The 25,934-nt window shown below is 34.2% G+C and overlaps 1 protein-coding gene across 4 annotated transcripts in view; it reads left to right on the top strand.

Moving 5' to 3' along the window:
• The first annotated feature begins 7,291 nt into the window (after positions 1-7,291).
• LOC109108707 (glycerol-3-phosphate acyltransferase 2, mitochondrial-like) overlaps positions 7,292-25,934 on the top strand; it is a 41,711-nt gene continuing 23,068 nt past the window's right edge. The window contains exons 1-8 of one of the 4 annotated variants that reach the window (XM_042762584.1): positions 7,292-7,451; positions 8,716-8,804; positions 13,979-14,089; positions 16,169-16,242; positions 18,349-18,459; positions 21,100-21,234; positions 21,837-21,936; positions 22,837-22,970. In XM_042762584.1, coding sequence (XP_042618518.1) covers positions 8,727-8,804; positions 13,979-14,089; positions 16,169-16,242; positions 18,349-18,459; positions 21,100-21,234; positions 21,837-21,936; positions 22,837-22,970 — 743 coding nt within the window. In that variant the 5' untranslated portion in view covers positions 7,292-7,451; positions 8,716-8,726. Of the gene's footprint in view, positions 7,452-7,498; positions 7,590-8,715; positions 8,805-13,978; positions 14,090-16,168; positions 16,243-18,348; positions 18,460-21,099; positions 21,235-21,836; positions 21,937-22,836; positions 22,971-25,934 lie in introns of those variants that run through there. The other 3 variants (XM_042762582.1, XM_042762583.1, XM_042762585.1) reach the window with 3 other exon arrangements.

Here is a 25,934-nt window from a genome sequence, read left to right as displayed (position 1 = left end):
AAAAAAGTTAGCAATACAAATGATAAATTATGCATTATTCTTGTGCATCTGGCCAGTCTGTAATATGCATAGTTTAGTGTTCTTGGAAATTCATGCATATTCACTTTGCCTTCTTAAATATTTCAACTTTTTGGCCACTGTGTGTTAGCTCACCCGTGGGTGAATACATTAAACACATTATGCATAAATTAAAATTTGATTTATTCATTTAAATAAACATTTCAGTATTCATGTCCCTACAGTACATATTACAAGTAGATTCATGCCAGTCCATGCTTTTCCATTTTTTTGTGCCGATAAAATGGATTTAAATGGCTCTATTTGTTGCTGAAAGATATTTATTCAGAAACTATTTTATCATAAGCATAAAAGTATAATTGAACTGCATGAGTGGGGATCATGGACAATTAGGTGAATGATATCATTTAGATTCTATGGAAATATGCATAGCTTTCTCTATAAATACTCTAGCACAGATTCATATGTAATTTCTCGTACAGCATACCCTTAATTCAAGTAATAATAATGAATGATTATACATGATCAAGACGAGAAAGATCACACATGTGCTGAAAATGTGCTGGATTTGTCATCTGTTCTCCACGATATTCACACAGATGTTTTGTCAACTCAAAATGCTCTTTTATTGCTGTAATGAAAGCTTTTAAAGATTTAGATGGTTTGTATTGTTAGTGTTTTAATTTCCATGTTTTGTTAGTACTCTTTATAAAATAAAGCTCATTTAACATTGAAAATGTTATTTTATTTAATAAATGTTTTACATATATTTAATCCATTTATTTAATTATTATTTAATTATGAATTAAAGTTATTCTATTTCCAAACTTAATTATTTTGGACAACAGACTTTTAAAATTATTACATCATTGTGGAGTTTCTGTAGTCCATGTGATTTACCCTAATATTTTGTTGTTGTTATTGTTGTTTTCATGGTTTACTTCAATTCCTCAAGAAAATACCTTTTTTAAAGATAATTTATAATAATATTAATAATAATTATTATTATTATTTAAAAAGCATCTTGGTGTAAAATCTGTATAAAATAATAAAAAGTGTTCAATGTACTGTATAATTTTTAATTTGATGGAATTTTTCAGTATTTATTTTTTTAAAGGTATTTTACCAGTATTTAGAATTTAACACTTCATTGCCTTGTTTTTTAGAGTTAACAGAAATGCCTGTAAAATTAATGGATAATTTCCTGTGTAAAAATCTGTTATTTTATGGATTTTTTTTTTTACAGTGGATTTATGGTGTAGATCAGACAGTATAATCCTAAATTAATACTCTTCTATATTGATACAATAAAACTTAATATAGATTCACACATGCACTAGACTATAAAGTGTTATGCTGCCAGAATGTAAGATAAAAACTTCAAAGTAAACAGAGACTCCTATCATGCCTGCGTTCTGATAAAACCTCAGCTGAAAGTTGTCTTTATCAAATGCTGAGTGTGATATCACTGGCATGCATACATTAGCAATCAGTATGACAGCATGACGGAAAGGAAAGGCTATTTCTTTACACTGCCTCTCATAGATGGCTGATTATCAAGTGTTTCACAGCTTATGCTATATGACCAAAAGGTCACCGTTCAACCTCTGCATTCACATGAGCACACCAGTGTTTTAATCAGATCTTGAAGAAGATCAGCAGGATCGTAGAAGTTTTAAGAGGGAAGTAAATAGCAATGTAATCAATTCATGAGATAAAGTTCAATAAAGTAGGCTGCCAGTGAAGTTAAAGTCTCTATACTCTCTGTACAAAGTCCACAGTGAAACAGACTTCCAAAGGTATTTCAGTTCATGTGTAAAGCTCTTTGCAAGCGCTCACAAATGCACTTTGTTCACAAATCAAAGCTATTTTTTAAAAAAGAAATCTACCCACAGGACAACATGACATTGCAGAGATGAGCTTTTAGGGAAGAGACGGGGGGGGAGAAGGGAAACATTAGTTGGCTGAAAAAAAGTGTTTTGTATAGATTTGTTTGTTATTTTTTTTTAAACTATAACCATTAATCCTTCAAAAGGAATGTCAAAAAACTGACAGGGAGCCAGTCGTACATGAAGATGATTTGACAGGAGTAGGCTAAGATTATTTAAAATGCACAAATGGAAAGTCTCCAAGGTCTTTATGTTGTGAAATCACCTAAAGAGAATCAATTATGTGCATGCTTAATCAAATTCCATGCACCAGTCTCTTGCTTCTGAAATCTATGTATCACAGATATTTTTCCACAAGGCCCCTATTTGTAGATACCAGCATTTGCAGCTACTACAGACGTCCTGTTAATTTGCGAAGCAGCATCTTGTGACATGTGACTGTGTTTCTGTGTAAAGAATACATCAAATAGGCATGAGATAAGGAAGCATTAACAATTATGGATGTGGATGTGGAATTAGTATTCATCAGATTGGTGAAAGAGTGAGAGATAAAGAGAGATTTTTTTTTAATCTCTTCTCACAATTACCAATGGAATTGATCAGTCAAGCCTTGTGATGTAAATGTGCACTGTTTCATGTGAGCCAAGGGCCTTTCCCAAGGAAAAAACCTACATACAGGCTACTTAGAGGAAATAGTTTATGAAACAAAACAAATGTGATTTAATTCATTTGTAAGATGTCACATTTATTTTATTTACACAGAATGAGAATGTTTCAAGAATGAGGTCTTACGTCAACAGAGTGTGTGTAGCCTGTATGTTCTACAGATAGTTCCCCCTTTTTCTTTCTTTCTTGGGAAATACCTTTGATTCACACGACAAGTTTGCATATGATAAGATTGAACTGATCGATAATAGTGAAGATGGTTCAAAGATCAGATGGTGTACATAAGGTTTATGTTCACATTTAATTATTTATTTTATTATGTTGTTATTTTATGCTGTTGTATTTCATTACAATAAAATATTTTATTTTTAATAATTTTCAGTTATATATTTTTTAACTATCATTTAATATTAGTTTTGACAAAATTGGTATTTGTCACAGATCCATCAAAACAGTGTATATTTGTTATTTCTACATTTATTTGATTAATTTATTAGTATTTATTTGTTAATTACTTTTTTACTCAATTACCATGGTTATCAATTTTTTTTAATAATAATAATAATTTCCAGTTATTATTATCTTGATTTTTGACTAAAATAAATCCTACATTTATTTCATTTTATAAAGTCAGTAATTTTATTTTTTAGAAAACAACAATTGTACATGTTTGTATTCTGTTTCTGTATTTGTTTTATTAATTCATTTAATATCATTTTTTTTGCTCAAACATTATGGATAATTTGTATGTTATTTTGATTTTTTAATATTATTTTAATTTTAATCAAAATTGTACACAATTTGCATGTTAACACTACATTAATTTAATGGTATTAATTATTATTATTATTATTATTTTTTACTTTTTAATAAAAAAAAGTGTACATTGTTTTTGTGTACAACAGTTTTATTTTAATCATTTATTAATATTAATTTATAAATGTATTATCAATTTTATTAATAATTACCATGATTGATATTTTTAGACTAAGTTACTGTAAATAAAATTATCTATCCTTGGGCAATGAATCTTCTGAGAATTTTTTTTCTCTGACACAGGAAACCCGCTCAACCCATCATTAACCACTGACCATGTTTCAAAACAAAGCTGCTGTTTTTTGACCCTAAGAGGAAGTTTGTTTAACAGCGTGATTATATACACCATGACACATTGAGAACTCTGAAAACACTACTGTAAAGCCATTCATTACATTCTGATACACACACAAACATAGTAAAATCAGTAACCCGCTGGTCATTATCCCCTCATATCATCTGCAGTAATTAGATCCCTCTTAGAGTGTCCCTTAAGCAATCCACTCCAGTTACAAGGCTTCTTGCAACCTTTCTTTCCCACATTAATTACCACTGGTATACAATTAGCAACCCAACTTCCATACCAGTGATTCCCAATCCTAATCAATTTCCGATTCTAAGTGGTTCATCAGAGCCCACAGGAATTGTGGCTTAGGAAACAGTTGACTGGATAATGATTTGAGACGGAATGAGTTTGCCTGTTTGGTATTAGCGGTGTCAGGAACTCTTATCTTCACACAAACATCCACAGACTCTGTTTATCATGCTTTTGTTCCCCCACATCTGTGCTGAAACTTGTTCAATACTAATAGGGTTTCCTGGGATGCCAAGAGCACTGCTTTAACCTATTGATGTGTGCTGGGTAGCGTGTAGACTTGTATATCACTGATTGTGTGGGTACTGCACTGTGTTTGCCAGTGCATCACTCAGTTCTCATTCTCACTTGGATTTGATCAGCAAACTTATTCTCTTCAGTATTAGGAATTGCATGTGTCTTCGTTACAAGACAAGCCCACACTCATTAAACTCTCTCAGAAACACATCTATAGCTCTCAGTAAGATTAGCCTTTTTATTGGTCTTACTGTGAGTATTTCATTTCATTTCATTTTTTTTTTTTTTTGTAAATGTAATTGTATTCACTAGGCTGTCTGCAGAGTTTAATTCCTTGTTTTTATGTAATAGATCATTATGGACAAAATAGAGGGCTTGATGGATGCTATTTAAAGTGAGTTCATCCAGAAAAATGTCATCATTTACTTAGCCTTGTGTCGTTTTAACCCTGTATGACTTTCTTTCTTCTGCAGAAAACTAAAGAAGATATCTTGAAGAACATTGAATTCCATTGTATGGACAAAGATACTGAGATGTTTCTTCTTTTGTATTTTACAGAAAAAGCCAGATAGTTTTGGACAACATCAAGGTAAGTGAATGATGACAAAATTGTCATTTTTGATTGAACTATTCCTTTAAAGCCCTGGGGTCTGAAAATGTAAATCTGAGGTTGTATTAAAATTAAGGACGGAATTGCATACAGTATGTATAATGGTGTGTTAATTTTTCCCTTTTTTTATTATTCCCTATCTGAAAAACTATGTATGGTATATTATTAATAATTAAATAATAATAATAATAATAATAAATGTCTCCATAATGTAGTCCATAATGTAGTCAACAGCACCGAAAATTTTCATGAAAGTGTATATTTATGAATGTGGGCGATGATGAATGTTTTTGGAGAGGTTGGGACAACTGCTGAATACAAAGTGCTTTTCTATACATAAAAAGCAAAAATCACTAAGAGGTCCAAGGGTGAGGAGGAAAAAAAATGGGAAAAGAGACAAAAGAGAGAACATATTGTTATTTTCAACAGACAGGGTCATATCTCATTTTTAAGCACCCACTTTTACACCTACATGATATACACACACACACATCAGTGCAGCAAATACATCCTACATTGCGCAAGAGGTATAAGTATATTCATTGTGCAAAAAATAAACCTCTTGGACAATGTCTAACATTAACGTCATGCAATTTCCTTTCCCAGTGAATATTAATTGACAGTAGCACCTACTGTATATAAACATACATGTGGGCTACAGACACATTTACACAGTGTTACTCACAACACTTCAGCTGCTTTGAGGCCTCTTCAGTCCATACTATCTGCACTAGGTATCTGTGTAGTGCTTTTGTCTTTTGTATTTCAAATGACATTTTGCTTTTGAAGTGCTATTAATATTAAATGGCAAATGGCTATATAGGTTTGGTTTAGCTGTCCGAGTGAAGAAAAGGAGTGCGGACACATGAAAAATATGAAAGACACACAAGGTATGTACTTTAACAACACATTCCTTTAGTGTGATTATTTTGTATAATAAGATACTTTCAATACGCTCATCTGCTTAAAATGTTTTTTTTTTAATCTGTCATTATTCACTTTTGACAAATCTGTATTATTTTTTGAGCTGTAATCCCTTTGTTGTGTGTCTTTGCTTTAATAATTGCCAAGATTAATTTAAAATCTGTATGATTCATGTAAATCCTATTTCACTTATGTTATGTCAGGAAATTGTTAGCACTTAAAGTCTTTTTAAAAAATCATTGGGTCTAATCCCTTATTATATCAACTTATTCATGTTTTGCCTGTAATAATAAATCCACTACGATTGAGTTTGTGCTTTTGGACTGAAATGAAACAGTGTTTGCTAATGCAATCAGCCAGCATCTCTTATTACCTGGGCAGCTGGCCTTTTATGTATCAGGTGACATTATCTTATGACAAAGCATGGCACTGTATCAAAAGAAGAATAAGACGTGGTGATTTCTGGATGAGCGGATCTATGACGTGAAATCAAACATACTCTAAAACCTTTCAAAATGATTTCATTTTAAAAGTATTATAATGAAATTACCAGTTGGCTTCTTGTGAGATGAAGTGATGGTAATCTTGCAAACATTTTCCAAGCCAGAACAAAAGTTATAAAAATGGAGACTTGGGCTTCAAGATGTCCTTTGAACAAACATGGAACTTTTTACAATTTCTTGGAAAGGTCGGCAAACATGATGACTTATTCAACATGTGGACATCTGAACCAGTAAAATCCTGTTCAGATAAATAAGACAAGAGGCAGGACAAATAAATAATAATAAAAAAGTCTTAAATAAATAAATGAATAAAAAATCTGAACAGAATGAAAAGGAAGACAATGCAGCAGGAGGGAGAAAGTTTTGAGACTTGTCAAAATAAGCGAAAAAGAGAATAATATAAATGCTGAATACTGAAGGTCAAGTCGGACCCAAGACTTACTGGTAGAAAAGTAATACAGATGCAGCTAAAAGCAAAAACAACTTGGGGATAAAAGCATAAACATTTTGAATGTAATAAATATTCTCTTTTTCTTAATCTAGTCTTTTTTTGATTGTTAATATGTCATCTTGTGCATGATCATATATAATATAATATAATATAATATAATTTATATAATATAATATAATATAATATAATGCTTTTATTTGATCAAATACAGTAAAAACAGTTATATTGTGAAATATTATTACAATTTAAAAGATTTAGAATTTCTTAGAATTATTTCTGAAGGATCATGTGACACTTAAGATTACAGGAATAAATTACATTTTAAAATATATTAAAACAGAAAATATTTTAAATTCTAATAATATTTCAGAATATTACTGTATTTTTGATCAAATAAATGCAGCCTTGCCAGAGAATAATTATTACAGGAATAAATTACATTTATTTTTGATTGAATATTTGTTGTATTTCCTTAGTGTTATGTGAATACCTGTAGGGTTAGTTGTATGTATTAGTTTCATAAGTTGTAGGGGGTTTTGTTGCTGTGGGTTGGTGGTGTTTATTGGTCATTCTTTCTTTACTTGATCGAAATATTGATTTTATTTTGTAACTTAACGCTTTTAATATGGACATGGTGAAATATAGGTTGATTTTTCTGAATATGGTGGGCTTAGCAAGCAGCGACTGATATCTAGCCTTGACTTATTTCGACATTAATGCCGAGGCCTTTTAATTATTAAATGTGCGTGGATCGATTGGGAAGTTTTTTTTTTTGTTTTTTATCTTAGTTATAAATCTGCATAATGGATAACAACGCTTTAAAGGAGCTCCTACCCTTGAGCTGTTCTCGTTTTGTCCGTCAAAGAAACAGACGGCTTGTGTAAGCAACTGTGAATGTTTTTCTAATAAATTATATTTCTCGCGAGTGCTGCGGGTTTGGTGAGTCGCGCCAAATATAAATACGCGGGTTATTATTGTCATGCAGAACTTTTTCACATCTGTGTTTTTTTTTTTTTTTTTTTTTTTTTTTTTTTTTAAGATGAAAATAATATTACAGTCCATCACTTTCCATCCTGATGTCTTTTGTATCCCTTGTTTAATTTCAAGTCACTCACAGCCAACACTGAGTTCAGAAATGTTTTCTGACACATTTCATAACAATGCACAAAATAAAACATGTATGTATGTATTTCAGTATTCCAGAGGCGGATGTGGAGAAAAGGAGTGAGAAATGAAAACAGGACTAACAAGAGAAATAAAGATGTTCGAGCATGAAATAATTGTAGCTACAGGGGCGAAGTTTGAGGAACAGTGAGAGCCTGGACACACTCAGCTTTAGAGAGAGATCAGGATAATGATGTTTTTGAGGGTGCTAGAGAATGAGATTTTAGGCCTGGTGTTGGTTATGCTTGCCTTGTTCTGTTATTATTGGAGAGAGGAAGCTCTGTGGATATCAGTATTAATGCAGAAGCTGTGAAAGACACATTTATACAGCTTGGAAACTTCCAATATGTGTTCCCTCAATTTTCTAGAAGGATTCACTGTCATGAAAGAAATGCTGCTGCGTAAATAAAAAGAAGTTTGCACTCCCCATAAATTCAGAGTTAATGTTTCTGCTGTGTTTTATGTTTGGTCAGCAGTAGATGCCATCAATACTATATAACAGCATAACTGATGCTAAACTTTCATCTTTTTCAGATCAGTTATTATTTATTCACCCTTGTCAGTCCAAACCAATACGCTGTTACTTTATTTTTTTTCTGAGGAGCACAAAAGCAGACATTTCATGAAGCCCCTACTGAGACCACAGCTGATCAGCTTCCTTAAAATATCAACAAAGTTATAACTTGGGCTATTTGCATATTTCATTTCTCATTTAAAATGCATTGTCTCTTGTTGCATTTTGTATCTTTGTTTTTGTTTCACTTGATGTGTTAGAGCTTCTGAAACACAGCTCCTGATAAACAGTATGCAGTTTTTATAATCTATCATTTTTATTTCTTCAGGATTACTTCTGATGGTAGGACAGAAATTCATTAGAATCATGGACCCAGTCAGTGAAAATCCTTCCAGTTTCCAGCCCAAATGCCTTGGGGTAAGACTTTTCATTTAACATGACACATCTAGCTGTTATATATAGGGTTAGAACAGAATTAATGTTAAAGAACTTGCTGAAAATTTAAGCCTGAGTTACTTTTAACTTGCATTCAGCAAAATCTTTGTGTACGTCATCTATATGGAAATAGATAGATTTTTTTTTTCTTCAGGCCATGCCAGTAATTTTTGTACTGTAGTGTCAACACCAAGGGAAAAAAATTAAAATGTTTATATATATATATATATATAGTATATATATATATATATATATATATATAGTATTTGTTCAAAACACATGTTTTATATTTCGTATATTTTAATAATATAAGTGTAATTATGGGCGATATCGCATGCAATGTCACGCCGCATCATGTGTTCCCTGTGTAAATCGCCATGTGTGCTTTCAAATATATTTAATATAGCCGTATCACTTGTACGCAATACAGCTGTTTTATATTTGCGTAGCTTTTCAGTGATCTACGGCTCTGTATTTTCCATTTGAAAGCAGGTGATGGCGATTTAGCGGTAATGTAATTTATTCCTGTGATAGCACATCGCCCAGCCCTAAGAATTTATTTCCGTCAGTCAATTTTTACTTTCGTCGTCTTTAGTGCCACATGATCCCAGATATACTTCAGATATAATGGTCTGACCGGACAATCCACACACAGGAACAGAGTATCCCTAGTAACCCACATGATCACTGCCCAATAGTGACAAATAAATGTTAAATTTAAAATAAATAACAAAGAAATAGTTTTGATTTTTTTTCTTGCTCCAATGAAAAAACATTTCTGGTTGATAATGTGCTTAATTTCGATGTCCTGAATAAATTTTCTTTATCAAAATTAATTTCATGTTATCTGTCGGGCTTAAAACCGTGTTGTGCTTAGCTGTCGTTTGATTGGTTGGATATAGTAAAAGTTCACCCCAAAAATAGGATCAAATTGATCTATTTACAAATTATGCAATTATCCCACCCCTGTCACTCGCTCACTGTCATCCTGTTATGCCCTCTTTGCAAAAAAAGCTGTGATTTTTTTTCCACGACCTTTCATCCTTTTTTAGACCTGATAATAAACTGCCTTTTTTGACAGACCTTATCCTAGCATTAAAAAACTAGTGTAGGTGTAAATAGTGTAATTTTTTACCTTAATAAAATTAGCAGCTAGCTAGACAACAGCTTCTTTTGATCTAGTTCATCTCACAAATACTAAATGATGTTATAGGTAATTTATCAGAGGTACATACTGTGGATATTAAAAAACTACTCTTGCCTGGCACACTTACTTTCTCATTTCTTCTTCTAAGCTTTTTCAGACAACGGCAGATTCCATTATAATGAATGGCTCAAAGGATTCATTGCGATGTTTGAAGCCCAACATACTGGAAGTGACATTCATCTGCATGTTGCGGAATAAAAAGTGCTCACACCCAGCGGTAATTCACACGGCACACGTAATAACCTTTAAATCCTTTAGTGACAGAACTACGGTATTGCGCGCGCGCGGGGGAGGGGCGCTTGGGCTTCTCTACTGGACTATTGAATATCACCACCCATTCACTGCCATTATAAAGCTTGGAAGAGCCAGTACATTTTTTCTTTCGTCTGAAAGATGAAAGTCATATACACCTAGGATGACTTGAGGGTGAGTAAATCATGGGGTAATTTTTGGGGGAACTTCGTCTGAAAGATGAAAGTCATATACACCTAGGATGACTTGAGGGTGAGAGTCTTAATGTTTTTTGTTGAATTTGTGGGTCCCTATACATTTTGTGTTGGGTGAGTAAATCATGGGGTAATTTTTGGGGGAACTATCCCTTTAATGTTTTTGTTGTTTTTTTTGTTTTTTTTTTTTTTTTTTGGATGAGAGGATTAATTTCTTCCAAAACGAAAATCATACTGACCTGAATTTGAGCTGTCAGTATTGTCCAATCGTTATACAGTATATGCTATATAGACGCCATAAAATCTGTCAACAGTACATACATCTAAGGCTCAAGGACTTCTCTGGCTGTCATATTTTGACTCATCCAGTCTCTCTCCAAATCCACCTACTTTCTAGTACATAATTGAATTCATAACTCAGACCAGCTGCAGACGATTAGTCTAAACGACATCCCATCTTCTCCCAGCTGTTGTGGCCAGTGTTGGTTTACCCCCTAAGAGCTGCTGACATTCAGTACACCTGAACAGTACTCATATGTAGATTATCTCAGTCAGTCCACTTGAGGGTTCTTGATTGGGTCTTTGATCATCTAGTAGTCCCATTTTTCTAGGGCAGGTTGAATGCATAACAAAAAATAATGAGCTACTGTGCAATAGAGCGGGAAACGTAAGAATGTGACATCGTCTTTGCTGATTCTAATTTTTTGATGAGAAAAGAACATTGAAATAGAAAAAAGCTTTGCTCAGGTAGTCAGAAAAAAAAATGTTATTTCTGTATCCAACACAAATCTTATTAACAGTTTGTTATGTGAACAGCAATAAATGGCCTTGAAATGTGACTAAAACGGGTGAAAGGTCATATTAAATTTCTAAGTAGTTTGTCCTGTATCATTACTATGGCAACCGCTGTAGATGGTGATGTCACTGTCGGAACATAATGATCAGATTTCATCACTTTGCAAATTGTTTGAAAAACAAGCTGAAATTGGATGCAGTGTGATAAATTCCCACAGAAGCTGCGTCCCATCAAACGCTGATGAAAATGACCTCAAATATATTCTATTTTTGATTGATTCATTAGCGTTTCTGTTTCAGATTGAAAAATGTTATCTGTGTTTGTAATGATGGTGATTATCATAATCAGATTCAAAGCACAGCACCAGGTAAGCATAAGGTAACCCTGGCTTCTGTTAATGAATGCACACACACAGCCGAAGCGCTCACACCCACACGCTGGCAGGAGTCAATCATGTGGAACCTTTGTGAGCTCGTTATGTCATTTTTTTTGTATAATTGGCGCAAGACATAGATGTACTAACCTGGTCAGGAGTGAGGTTGAAAACTTGTCAGATTAGATGTAGCAGTTGCTTTGTACCACGAAGTAATAACCGGATGGTGGCTTTACCAAATTATTGAATTACTTGGAAATACACGTAGTTTTCTGAGCAAGGGTTCAATGAGCTGTTTTCTTTCTTTTTTTTTTCAGTCTATTAGGTTGAAGAGAACATTTTCTGCACAGAGCCATGACAATTCTGGGTAATGCTGAACCAGGCAGACTTTTTGTACAAAACGATTCGCTAGGGCAACCGAACATGAAATATTATATAGTTCTTTTCATCATGATATAATAAAGAGGAACATTATTATATCATTCAGTTCGTTTAATATCAAAACAAACAACAGAATAAAAAAAGTCTTTATACTGTAAAACAACAATTTAAAATAATGAAAAATGCTTAGGACTTAATTTCTTCACTTGCTTTTTTATTAATCTTTCTTTTTTTTCAGCGAGACCTTAAAATTCATCATGAAAAGTAATTTCTGTTTTCTCAAAAATCTTATGAGAATGTGAAAATAAAGGGTAACTGGCACATATTGTGTTGCCAAGTGCATGTTAAACTCACAGCACATAGAGAGGAGGAAAATAGAGTTAACAGCTTTTATTGTGAGCACGATACAATAAAAACATTGGATCATGAGCTGCTTGCGTGCCACACATCGCTCTGAATCCTTCAGTGCATTAGACTATGTGCTTATTTAATTAAATCACAGCCATTTGCAATTTGATAAGCACAATAAGCCATATTAAAATTTAGATTTTAGTTTGACTGAAAGATGCTTTCCCAAAGCCATTGCACAAAAAACTAGATTAGAGAGATTTTAAATTGTTATGTGAAGGTAAAATATTTTCAGTGCATTATGAAGTTGTGGCAGGCCTCCAGAGTCTAGGTGATTAATGGAAAATGCTGTATATGTGTATATACATTTCCTGGTTCGCTAGGCAGAAAGCAGTTTGAAATTATTAATTTGAAAAATTATATGCTTCATTTTTAGCAAGAGCTATGGCAAAAGGTCCCCTTAAAACATGGTTAAGTACTCCCTGTGGTGCCTGTTTAGAACTCTATATTTAGGCGAATTCAAATTTTTACAAGCACGTACCAAACTACATTCATAGATGGTTTAAAATTTTAATGAAGTTAGATATTTAATGCATCTTAGTCTGAACGATCCTTGCGAGTTTGCAGTGCAAACAAAACCTTTTTTTATTTTAAAATATTTAGTGAGCTACTTTGAATGGTTTTATGCATAATTTGTTTTTTTATTTTTTTTTTTCTTCAATATTTCTCTTTTACTCCTAAAACCAAAGGATTCGATTCTCATCTGATCTGAAATATGAGCTGTAGTGAATTTTAATAAAAACATTACAGCCTAATGCAGCCCCTCTGGATGTCACACTATATATTCTCGTGCTTTTATTACTCCTAAGACAGACACAGGGAGTCTGTGAGCCTGAGCTAATGAAACATTACCAGCAGAAATTATTTTCCGTTGAAAAGGAGATTAAAAGAATTAACCTGGGTGCTGGAGCCCCCCTATCCATTATGCAGTCTTATTTAATAATTGATTGCTGTAAGTGATATTTCCCACACAGATGATGATTAGAGACTTTGTAATAGCGTCCATTGATGAGATGGATTTGAATGATGAGAAATCAGTCCTACTGTCTCCAGCCATGTCTCTTATCTGTCTGTCCTAAAATGTTATGATTAGTATCAATCTAAATTGATGACATCTTCAGTAGAAATCTTTCAGGGAAAGCCATTCTGTCACAAAGGCCCAAATTGATTGCGATTCAATTTTACCATCAATTGCGACACTGTTGTAGTAACCACTCATGCATTGACTTCGTATTCCTCCCCTCCCTGTGCAGTTTGCATTCAAACATTGATCCATCCTGCTTTGATGTTGAAAAATGTGAAACAAATGGAGCGATAAAATTGGAACATGTCGCATCCCGGCGCTGAGAACAAGAGCTGTGTTATTGGCTGGAGCATTGTTTCTTATCTCAGCTTGAAATATGTGGAAAAAGTGCTGACGCTTTCATCACGCCCAACGCTGGTTTTGAATCCTTGGTTTATTCCTTTATCCCTGTGTCCCAGCAAACCCTTTTATATGTTTCTCTGTGTGTGTGTGTGTGTGTGTGTGTGTTTCTCCTTTGGTAGTTGTCGTGGGGTGTGAAAATCAAGAGGAAGTTGAAAAGCGCGGCTCCTTTCCTGGGCAGGTTCAGGCCGCTGGTCGGACAGTGCTGTCACCAGTGCACCCCGGAGAGTCTGGTGAGAAAACGAGAGGGATGAAAGGATTATTCGAAGATAATAAAAGGACAAACAGCCAGACGCAGACAGGGAAGTACACAGATTTAGGCTCACTTTTTTAGACCTCAGACGCTGCTTTCACAAACCCATATCATGAGGGACGATCAAAGGGATTTCAGAGCGCAAGCGAACATGTTACTTATGGTAGGAATAGCATGAAAAAGGGATTAGGAGTGGAGAGAAAAATAATGAACACTCAAGAGCATAGTTCCCTTCGTGCTATGAAGAGCTGTTTAGAAAACTGCAGATGACTAAGCTTGTTTCCAGCAGCACTGGTCCCAGTGGACACATCGTGCTGAGAGCTGGGAGAGCAGGACTAATGGAGCAGTAATCAGAGGGTTATTGGATCGAACCCTTCCTGAACGAATCTATTAATCTCAACCATTTCAGACAAGCCTGCCAGCCAGATAAATCATATTTGAGCCATTTGGTGTTTGTATTAAAAGTCATTTAAAATGCATACATGGATTTTATTTAACAGCTATGTCAAATAAAAAGATCAGAACCAGGGGCGTAGCAACCACTTTTTGAGATGTCTGCATTTGCCCTCCTAGATTTACACAGATCATTATTAAATCAGCGCCTTAAAGGAATAGTTATGTACTCACAATCATGCTGTTCTGTGGAGCTTTAAAGGAGATGATTAGCAGGATGTATTCATCTTCATCTCTTTTCTATGGAAGCCTGTTTCTGCCTCGAATTAAAAAAAAAAAAAGAAAGAAAAAAATGTCAGATCAATTTAAAATGAGATTTTAAGATAAGTTATAATTGTGAGATCTAAAGTTTTAAACTAACCTTTTTTTCTGCAGTAACATTAATACTTTTTTCAGTTTATTGTCAATTCTGGTGCAGCAGGTCTTAACTCGTACTACTGTTCAAAAGTTTGGGGTCAATAATTGTTTTTTTTTTTTTTTTCTTGTTCACCAAGGCTGCATTTATTTGATCTAAAATGCAGTAAAACCAGTAATATTGTGAAAATTATTACAATTTAAAATAAGTTTTCTGTTTTAATACATTTTAAAGTTTAAATTATTCCTGTGATGCACAACTGAATTTACATAATCATTACTCCAGTCTTCAGTGTCACATGATGCTTCAGAAATCATTCTAATATGCTGATTTGTTGCTCAAGAAACATTTTTATTACCAGTGTTGAAAACAGTTATGCTTTTGTGATTTTAGGATTCTTTGATGAATAGAAAGAGGAGCATTTTTTTTAAATATTAATTGTTTTAAAAAAAATTACATTTTTTTCTGACCCCAAACTTTTTAACAGTAGTGCAACCATTAGTTTCTTTCCAAAAAAGAAAAAAAAAGTTTATTTAAAAATTAGTCTTAATTCCAGAAGTAATTAGTTTGTTTAAAGAGCTTTGAAGAGGGCTGATGCTGCGAGGGCTGTGATCATGTTAGTTATGGTTGACCTAAATGGCAGCACACACACGAAAAAATGCATATTATTACTCAACTCCCAACTCTTATGTTCACAGACTCTCAAAAACATCTGTTCCAGTCACATTTTGGTGATGAATTGTTTGGAGCTGATACAGACGCCCTGTCACTGAGATTAAAAGACATTTTTCTATCTGCTTTGCTTTGTACAACCAGCATTTATTTATTTTAATGATAATTTATTTTAAATATGAATGAGATCATGTTTTACACCTGGGATGTAACACATCCTGAGTGAATTTGTCACTTTCTCAATCTCTGTCAAATAAAAGGAGGAAAAAACTAAACAATGAGATACTAGCATTTTTAAACATTTTATTTGATCACTTTGCAACTGCATTGCATGTCAGCATATTTTAAGAAACATTTTATTTTGGAAGTATTTTGCTTGGGGACAATTCTTGAACATCTTTCAGGCTATGATTTATAGTGGAACTAATAGGGTGCTATTTTGAACGTGCAAAGGCTTCCCTAAAGTGTGTCATTATCTCAGTCTATATAGGACAGCAGAACAGACTTTCTGAACTGTGATGGAGGCTGGTTAGCACCCTCTCCATCAAGTTTGATCAAATATCCTTTTGCTGCTCTCAGGGTCTGAAGTTGCTGCGTAACACTCCTCCTCTGGGCTTTCAGAACCTGACGTCTGTGAACGAGACACACACCGGGTAAGTGCACATCCTTCACTTGACTCAAACCCTCCCCATCCGGCCCATTAAAATAACAATGCATCTCTCAATTGCTCGAGTGTAATTACTGTTTGCATTTCTGACTCGCAAGCCTAGCACATGCACTTCAGTCAGAAAATAAAGAGCCCTAGAATAACTTTCTCTTATTTTATTTTTTTACATCGCAGACCCACAATCGAATGTGGTTTCTACAATCCCGCTACCCTTTTTGTACACTTTTGAGTCCTATCAGCCACACATAGACCAGTGCTGGGAAGATACTTTGAAACTGCAGCTTTCCAAGCATCAAGCTAGTCATTTAAAGTAGTTCAGCTACAGGCAAACTACTGTTTTGAAAAAGTACTTGGCTTTACTACAAGCTACTAACAAAAACTAACCAACTTCATTGTAGCTATGAAAGGCTTGAGTGCTTTTTATTGCTTTATTTATACACTGCCGTTCAAAAGTTTTGGATTAGTAAGATATATAACAGCATAAGATATTTAAAATGCATACGATATTTAACAAATGCATGTTATTCTACAAATAATGCTATTTCTATTCATTAAAGAATGTTTTCAACATTAATAATAATAATAATAATTGAGCTTCTTGGGCGGCTGATCAACATATTAGAATGGTTTCTGAAGAATTATGTGATACTGAAAATTGGAGTAATGATGCTGAATATTTAGCTTTGCATTACATCAATAAATTACATTTTAAAATATATTCAAGTGGAAAACAGCTATTTTAAATAATAATAATATTTCACATTATTACTGTATTTTGATTAAATAAATGCAGCCTCAGTAAGACAATTCTTTCAAAAAACTCAAATTTTCAGACTTTAGTGTATTACTAACATAAGTTATGATAAACATACCTGTTATATATCACAATATATTGATATCTATTAAGATGACATTACTGATACATTAATTACTAATGGGAATTTTGTTTCATCCAGTTACTTAAATCTTTCCATTCACCAAGAAGACTTAGGATTTCTTCAATAATTAACACCAAATATAACTCAAAAAAAAAAAAAAAAAAGTAGAAAACAGTGATGAACAGCAGATATAAAATTTCTTTATATTTAATTTATATAGAACTAAGATTCATCAAAATAAATTGGATTTCCTAATGCTACCTCAGAGAGTTCAGGAGATTGTGTTCGATAATAGTCTCTAAAGCAGTGTAAAATATGACATAATTAAACCAGCAATGGAGCATTTTGTCATGCTACAGTGCTGCTGGGTGGAAAAAAAAAGCTTGTTACTGGAAAACCTAGATTATTTTGAAATGAGCTACTGTAAATTTTAGTTTCTCCCAACAATACACCTATCAGGAAAAATGTTTTATGCATTCATGGGAGTGACAAAAAATGACTTTAGTGTTTTTTCTTTTTTTTATTAAATTTTGCTTAATCTGATATCAATAATCACTGTTTTCTCTAAATGTGAGCATAATTAAAGTGACCATATTCATCCATGTTTCTATGCAAAACGTTTTTGTAAATATTAGTATGTCATCCGTCTTGAGTTCTAGTCTGACTTCTGTATTCCGTGCACACGAACAGAATGATAATTTAGGGGATTCACCCCTGCATTTAAAAGCTGTTGACTCTCTTGTGGCCATTGCTGATAGATCAAGATGTGACGTGATGCGGGCATTGCTTCCTTAAAAAGAAAGAGGACTTTCATGAAGAAGTGTTTCTAACTTCCTAGAAAACACATTGTTAAAGCAAATAAATGGGATTTGTCTCTCCGGCATCAAAACACACAGAGGCAGACTCTGTGAGCACCCAGTTTATCTTCTCAATCACCTCCCACTTTAGAAAGTGTCAGAAGCCAAGCGCTGCAGATCCTGCTGAAGCATTTAATTCGGCTTGAATTAATAGTCCCGAATCAGAGCCTGCTCTTTCATAGGCTGAGCTAATTAACATTTTGGAGCCTGATTATGCTGAGAATATGATGTATTCACCCAATTTTCATTGTCCCAAGGTGAGTGATACAATATCTCTTTACATAAGGGCTCCTTTTCATTTTGCTAATCGGGTAAAAGACAGTGGACGTGCCTGAGTGTATTGTGTGTGTGTTTTAGGTACCGTGGCTGGTTAGTAAGGAGGGTGTGCTGTTTGCTGTTTGTATGGGGTTGTGAAGTTCACCCCAGCCCTGCTGGAGACAGACGGCACAGAGTCCACGGCAGCGAGAGGTGCGGTTTGCTTGAGCACTCTTCACTGATTAGATGACATGCCACGTGGAGAGAGAGCAGAGAGAGATGCATTTGAGGATTGAGAGGCACTCCTGTGAGGCTCCCATTGAGATTAAATTCAAATTTCTCTCTCCTCTGATAATATAGAAGATTGGTAGCCACTTAATCTGACATTACATTATATTGCATGCAGAGATGTGCAAACCTACATATTGTCAATGGTGACCAGTCTAGGGGTTTTCACATTTTTATGACAAATTAGATGAAAGTTTTAAAACAAACTAATAAACTTAATGTTTATTTATGACTGATAAATATGCATCACAAGTAAGAATAAATAATGCTTTCATACCTCTTGACTAATTAAATCAAATGTTCACTATTGACAGATGCTGATTCTATGAAGTTTGAATAAATACATTAAAAAATGATCATTTAAATAAAATCAAATAGATTTCAGCAATCAAAAATAAATGTATGATTCATTTTTTGAGTGTAAAATATAAATGAAGCATAAAGACCAGCTTATACTATGTGATGCAAAATAGCAAACATTATTTATTATATAGTTATAAAGTTATAAACAGTTATAAATACATGTTGTGTCCAAAGTAAATATCAGCAGTTTATATTATCATTGCATTAAAATGAAAGCAAAGTGTTGATATTATTTGTAAATATTTAGTATGTAATTTTAGTAAATTAAGTAATAAAAGATAATTTTGTCTTTTTTCTTTTTTATTATTAGAGTAAATTTAACAAAACACTATGTGAACTCACAGAACTTTGATGATTTAGTCTTTATTTCTTACTGTTAAAAACTATGGCTGTCAATAGAATAAAGTAATTGCAATCAAATAAACAATTGTCAGTAGAATAAAATAAAATAATATTTTAATGAATGACCTGTCCTTGTCGTGAGAGTAGAATTAAAAATATTAATGTCATATTGATTGGCCTAATCTGGCCCAGAATTAAGAATATAGAATTATAGATGTAATTTGAAATTATAAAGTTTAATCGTTATGTGTAATTTTTTCCATTCTAGGAACTCGAAAAAGAGCCGGACTCTAGTTAGAAGCTCTTGGACTGCTTAAAGATTGGTCTTAATGAAGCCCTGTATAAGGCCACTAGAGTGGAACTGGATTCTAGGAACTCGAAAAAGAGCCGGACTCATTCTTGAGCCCTGTATAAGGCCACTAGAGTGGATGTGGATTATCATTACTTTGATGGCATTCATTTTATTTTTGCTGTCAACCATAAGCCATATGTGGCATGTTAACTTTTCTCTTTGCTTTTCACCTTGGTTCAACCCAGTTAATGTGTTTGATTTTTACTGAAATGGCCGACTATGTCGAACCCGTAATCTTCGGAACACAGTATAAGATATTTTAGATTTAGTTCGAGAATGAAAATGTATGTTACGGTATACTGTCCACGTCCAGAAAGGTAATTGTCCATGTGACATCAGGGGGTCCGTTAGAATTTTTTGAAGCATTCGAAAATACATTTTGGTCCAAAAATATCAAAAACTATGACTTTATTCAAATATTGTTATGAGCGCGTTCACAACACTGCAGTTTAGTGATATCCGGCTCGCGAACGAATCACTCGATGTAACCGGATCTTTGAACCAGTTCACCAAATCGAACTGAATCGTTTGAAATAATCATATGACTTAAGCTGTTAAATTTTTTGAACACTCCCTCTGAGTTTCAACAATAAAACCAATTTTTCCATTCAAACAGACTGCTGCCCTCGAAAAATGCAATTTTGTAAAAGGTCTTTTTCTAGCTGGAACTCGAAAAAAGAGCCGGACTCTAGAAACTAAAGTTCTTGGACTGCTTAATGATCGGTCTTAACGGCTTGAAATCAAGGGAATCAGGACAATGAAAGTCATTACATTCGAGCGCAAAAGAACTGGTCAATCTTTTCCCGGCAACCGGTTTATTGAATCAAACTGTGAACAGGTTCGGCGGAAAAAGAACAGACTTCCCATCACTGGATGCAACCGGTCTCTGACTCGAGAACGATTCATCTGGGCTCGGGTCCTGACCTTGATTGAATGCGTTTATTTCTCAGGGCAGCCATAATTACATAAAGATGCATTATTCTTGCGTTCAAACGATTCAGTTCAGCAGAGCACGAGTGATTCGTTGATATCACTAAACCAATTGTGAACGCCTCATACTGAGAAGTCAATGCATTCATAGTTTTTATTTTTTTGCTGTCAAAAAAATAACGGGACCTTTGATGTCACTTGGTGCTTTGATGATGTTAACCTTTCTCTTTGTACATACATTCTTCAGAAACCTTCTTATACTGTGTTCATGTGTTCCAAAGATGAACGGAGGTCTCCAGGGTTTGGAACGACATGTGGGTGAGTCATTAATGACATAATTTTCATTTTTGGGTGAACTATCCCTTTAACATACCCTCCGTCCATTCACCTAACTCAATTTGGGCCCTAACATTTAAATAACCTTTTATGTCCCCAAACAGCATTGGTGTGTTTTTCACTCTGGAGGCATAAGTGGTTTTGGTGTGTTTGCGTGGTGTTTATGTGATGATCCATCACACAATATCCCCTTTGTTTACTCTGTGGTCTGTTGTCCTGTGACTCTGTGTGTTTTTACCCAGAGTGAGGCAGGCACTGGTGGCAGCTTGTTCTCCAGATGAGACTAAGATGATGGAGCTGGTGATGCCTGAGGTCAGAGATCATTTAGGCAGACTTCTGGCCCTCACACAGACCTTCATCTCCCCCTACCTGCTCAGGTCTGAATGCAATTCTCATTCTGAAAGAAAATCACCTGGTCATTCTTCTGAAGTTCATTCAGCCAGAGCCGCTTAATGCTTGAGGTGTATCTTTTGTTTTGTAAACTTAAATAATATGATGTTCAGCATTCAATGTGTAACAGAAATTTAAAATGGTCACATTTCTTTAGGTTTAAAAAATAACCCTTGGTAGGGTCTGAAAGTGAAAATATGAGATTTAAAATCCAATTTAAAACTGAAATTGAAGTTTTAGGATTCAAGGAAATGTCAAATGGAGAAATATTTCACCTCATGCATTGCTTGGTCACTCGTACAAATGAGTTCAGATGGTCAATGTCACCTGTATTTTTCACCATTTTAATCATTTGAAGGTTTTTTGCAGTTCAGTTGAATTCTTCTGACTTAAAAAAAGCACAAATATTCCACCTAGCCTTTCAGTTAATATGAGTTCACAAAAGCTGCATAACTGCATTAAATAATTACAATGCGCTTTAAAAATGAAGGGCAGAATGTCAGTGCTGCTTGACATGTCATGTCAACTATCCATCTGCATATAGAAATGTTATCATTTTCAACTGATTTCTCACCAAACCCTTTTTCAGGCTGGTGAGCTGGATGCTGCTGAAGGTCTTCAGTTTAATGTTCTGCAGTGTGCAGGTCAACCGCAACCAACTGGCAGCTTTACATCGCGCCACACAACTGGTAACCACACATCCAGCCTTTATTTCTTCACCCCATTCTCTCATATCCCCTGTTTTTCCTCCCTGTAGGCATCCTGCGCTTCGTGCATTTAATGCTTTCATTCTTCCGTTCTTCCTATATCTCATTAGTCTTCACTGCTTTTCTTCTTTCACCACAGTTTTTCTTCAACTTTATTCTTTTTTATTTATTTGTTTTTCACATTTGCAGTGTTTTTTTCTGAACCAAACTCAATTATTCTCGATTTCGCTGTAAGATATTGGGATTTAAATATATGAAGCTGAAGGCTGCTCTCTTTATCAAAATGCTCTTTTTGTGTGTGCCTCATTCTTTCGCCTTCTCTCAACCTATTGCTCCATTTAATCCTGTTTTCACATTTATTTTTATTGCAGTCAGGTTTTTCACCTCAGGCTTTTGGTCACACATAACCCTTTATATGGAAGTAAAAGCACACTTTGAAAAGCTTTTTGTAGCATTGGATTGGGCAAGTGCCATATGAAACAAACATCAGAGAACCGATTAGACCTCATTTGTTGTCTGATTTTATAACCAATTAAACATCCATCCCACATCACAACCAGAAATCATCTCTCTGGCCTCAATCCATGCGCGTCATTCCTGAAAATATTGAGCTCACCTGCAGATCAGATACTCACCGCCCACCTGAATAGCACAGTGTAACTCCACAAAAAACAGTTTGAAAGAGTTAGCATGTATAATGCAAAAATCCTATTCATTATCAACACAATTTCATTGTTTTCCAGTAAAAATATTAAACTACTGTTTTTTAGCTACATACTTGTAATCTCATGAGTGTAGATGATTTTATATATATACCACTGAACTCTTATTTTTAACAGCGCTGAATTGTCTTCTCATTTTGTGTGTGTGTGTGTGTTGTAGAAATCTCCACTGGTCTATGTGTGTGTTAGGCAGAGTGGCATCGATCACGCTCTCATTTGTCTGACACTTTTCTGCCACAACTTGAGGGTACCCTACACCATTTATCCAGCCCATGTCCGACAATCCTGGCTAAGGTATATATACACACACACACACACACACAGACACATACTGAAACTACAAAAACACTCACCCTATAGTGCCCACAGAGTTGTAGTTTGCTTAGAAACCTTCTTACCACATACATACTCCCACAGTTCACATGCTTTCCTTACATCACAGCTCTGTTTGCATCCGCAGCGCTGGTTTTGTTTAAAATAATGTTCTTGTTCATTAGTTTTGCACTTGTTTGGTGCAAACACAGCAGTTTCTAAAGCGCAGTGCACTTATTCAGTTTGTTACACAACCAATGGAAACACCTGTACACATTTAACAGAGCATAATGGTTTGGTAAGTAATGAAACGTACAATTCTTAAAGAATCATGGAAAAGAGTGCAGGAAATAGCAGTCGACCGCGGAGAGGGATTGGTAGGGGTGAATAGTTTCCTCCTGCAGTAACGGAAGACTTAGACTCCAGGATGCGGGGAAGTTTGTGCTTTGTTTACAAGGCTACATCAATAATTACTTAATAGCTGTTTATACAGATGGCTGTGTCAGTAATTGTTAATGTATTTATGATATGCATCAAGCTTGTGGTGCAGTGCTTGATTGTTTGTCACTGGATGTGGCGCACATATGAATGCAAAATTTATAGTGTAGATCACCTTGAAGAATTCTCTGTTTTTTTCATTTTCTGAAACAAAATTAGCTGTTGTTTTGAATATACCATGAATTCACTGAAAAAAAAAAAGAAAAGTTGAAACCTTTGAAAGAAGAGGTAAATATATTATGTACCAGTGGTTGTCAATTATATATATATTTTTTACTTAAAGGCCTCCCATTATCCAAAACAATAGAAGATATTTCAATAGGTATTTTACTGCTGTAATTGACAACGCTGCTTGTTTTTAAACGTTTTTATTAACAGAAAGTGGGAGTACTGATAAATTTAATTAGTGATTCATTGTGTGACTCATTAATACATTTAATAGGTATTTTTGTTTTTTGATTGTTTTTTCAGATGATTTCAGTTTACATTTAGATTTTCTTTTTGTGTGTGTGTGTGTGTGTGTGTGTATGTGTGGTTTAAATTAAATGAAAGTAATTAGTGTAATAATAGTGGTAATTCATCCATCCCGGCAATCGGACGGTTTTTGGTCTTTTTTTTCCGGCCGATTTGTCCGGAAGCGCGCCCGCGTGCACAGACTATATTGTAATCATTCGCTATCATGTCATTTGTGTGGAAGTATTTTGAAATCTGTGCGCAGGACACGGGCAGCCGTTCAGCACTGGAAGTGCAGTTACATGTCTGAGGCACAGATAACAGGAAGTGAACAGCCGCTGGTGTACTGGTGCACAAATAGAGCCCCTTTCCTACTCGCTAAAGCTGCGCGAGCGTACTGTACCTGTCCGCGCCCTGCACAAGCAGAGACTGTGAAGGGATGTTCAGCTCAACTTCTTGCGTGTTGGATGAGAAACGAAACGGACTAAACTGTGACAAAACAGATTTTATTTTTTTTTTGTAAAGTAGAACTTGCATACACGTTTGAAAAGCCAGACGTAAACGTCAGTTCTGTATAGGATAATTATTTTTATTTTACCTTAAAATTACATTGACTTACTTTGATTTAAAAATCACCTGCTGAAATTGTTTCATTCATCCAATTAAAACATTTTAGGGTAATGATTCACATCTATATATTTTTTTAACTAGAGCCAATAGTTATTTATTTTCATTGGCTCAAGTAAAAAAATATAGATGTGAATCATTACCCTATTTTATTTTTTTTTGGTTGGTGGATTGAATTTATTTGCATCTTTGTTTTATTCGCACCAACATTATTTGATTTTAGCATTTTGGAATAATGTATTTATATAGCATACTTTTATTTAGTCTCACTGGTAAAGACCTTTTTTTAATTTTAAACCAAATTTAAAAACTAAAATACTGAATGCTGATTAAGGAACATCTTACTGAATATGTGTTGATTGTGTTGTTTGGACTGTAGAACTATGCAGTTATTGCCTTTAATTTCACATGGTTACAGTTAATCTTTTAATTTAAGGCCACTTTATGTAGTTTCAACCCAATTCAAAAACAAAAGCTAAATGCTGATGTCTGTACCATCTATGTTTGTATTGAACGTAGCCTACTTACTGTGCAGTTACTGCCGTTAATTTCAGATGGTTACGGTTATTGTTTTCAATAGCCAGTTATGCACACTTTCCTTCTTTCTTGTTTGTTGCTTAAAGATAAAAAAAAAAATCGGAAATCGGTATCGGAATCGGCCAGTTTGCTTGTAAAAAATCGGTATCGGAATTGGCCTTGAAAAATCATGATCGTGCATCCCTAAATAGTGGTAATTCATCCATCCATTTTCCAAACCTAATGCTGTGTAGGGTTGTGGCTTTGCTATAGTTAGATTATTTTAATATATGAATAATAACTTATTTAAAAATGTCTACATCATCCTGTGGCCCTTTTGGAAATTTGTTGAGGCCACCTAGTGGGCCCCGGGCCCACACTGATGTAGACAATACACTTCTTAAATGTTTGATATGCATGGATCATCATACTAAACCACTCTGCCATGTGCTTGTTCTGCTGCTTATTAAATAAAGCAGAAAATTTACATGCATAATGGAATTCAGACATAAAAAAGATAAATAGTAGTATATCAGTACAATAAAATACATGAATAAATAAATGTTAATTTCAACAAATAATATTTTAAATTTTTACGTCACATTACATCACTGTTTTCAACATTGATTATGTTTCTTGAGCAGCAAATCAACATATTAGAATGATTTCTAAAAGATCATGTGACACAGAAGAATGGAGTAATGATGCTGACATCACAAATTCAGCTTGGCATCACAGGAATAAAATTACAATTTACAATATATTCACATAGAAAAGTTACTTCAGATTGCATTATTATTTCACAATATTACAGTTTTCACTTCATGTTGACCCCAAACATTTGAACGGTAG

Source organism: Cyprinus carpio, chromosome A8 (assembly GCF_018340385.1).
Source record: "Cyprinus carpio isolate SPL01 chromosome A8, ASM1834038v1, whole genome shotgun sequence".
Lineage (NCBI taxonomy): Eukaryota > Metazoa > Chordata > Actinopteri > Cypriniformes > Cyprinidae > Cyprinus > Cyprinus carpio.
This window is presented reverse-complemented; position numbering and strand designations above follow the sequence as displayed.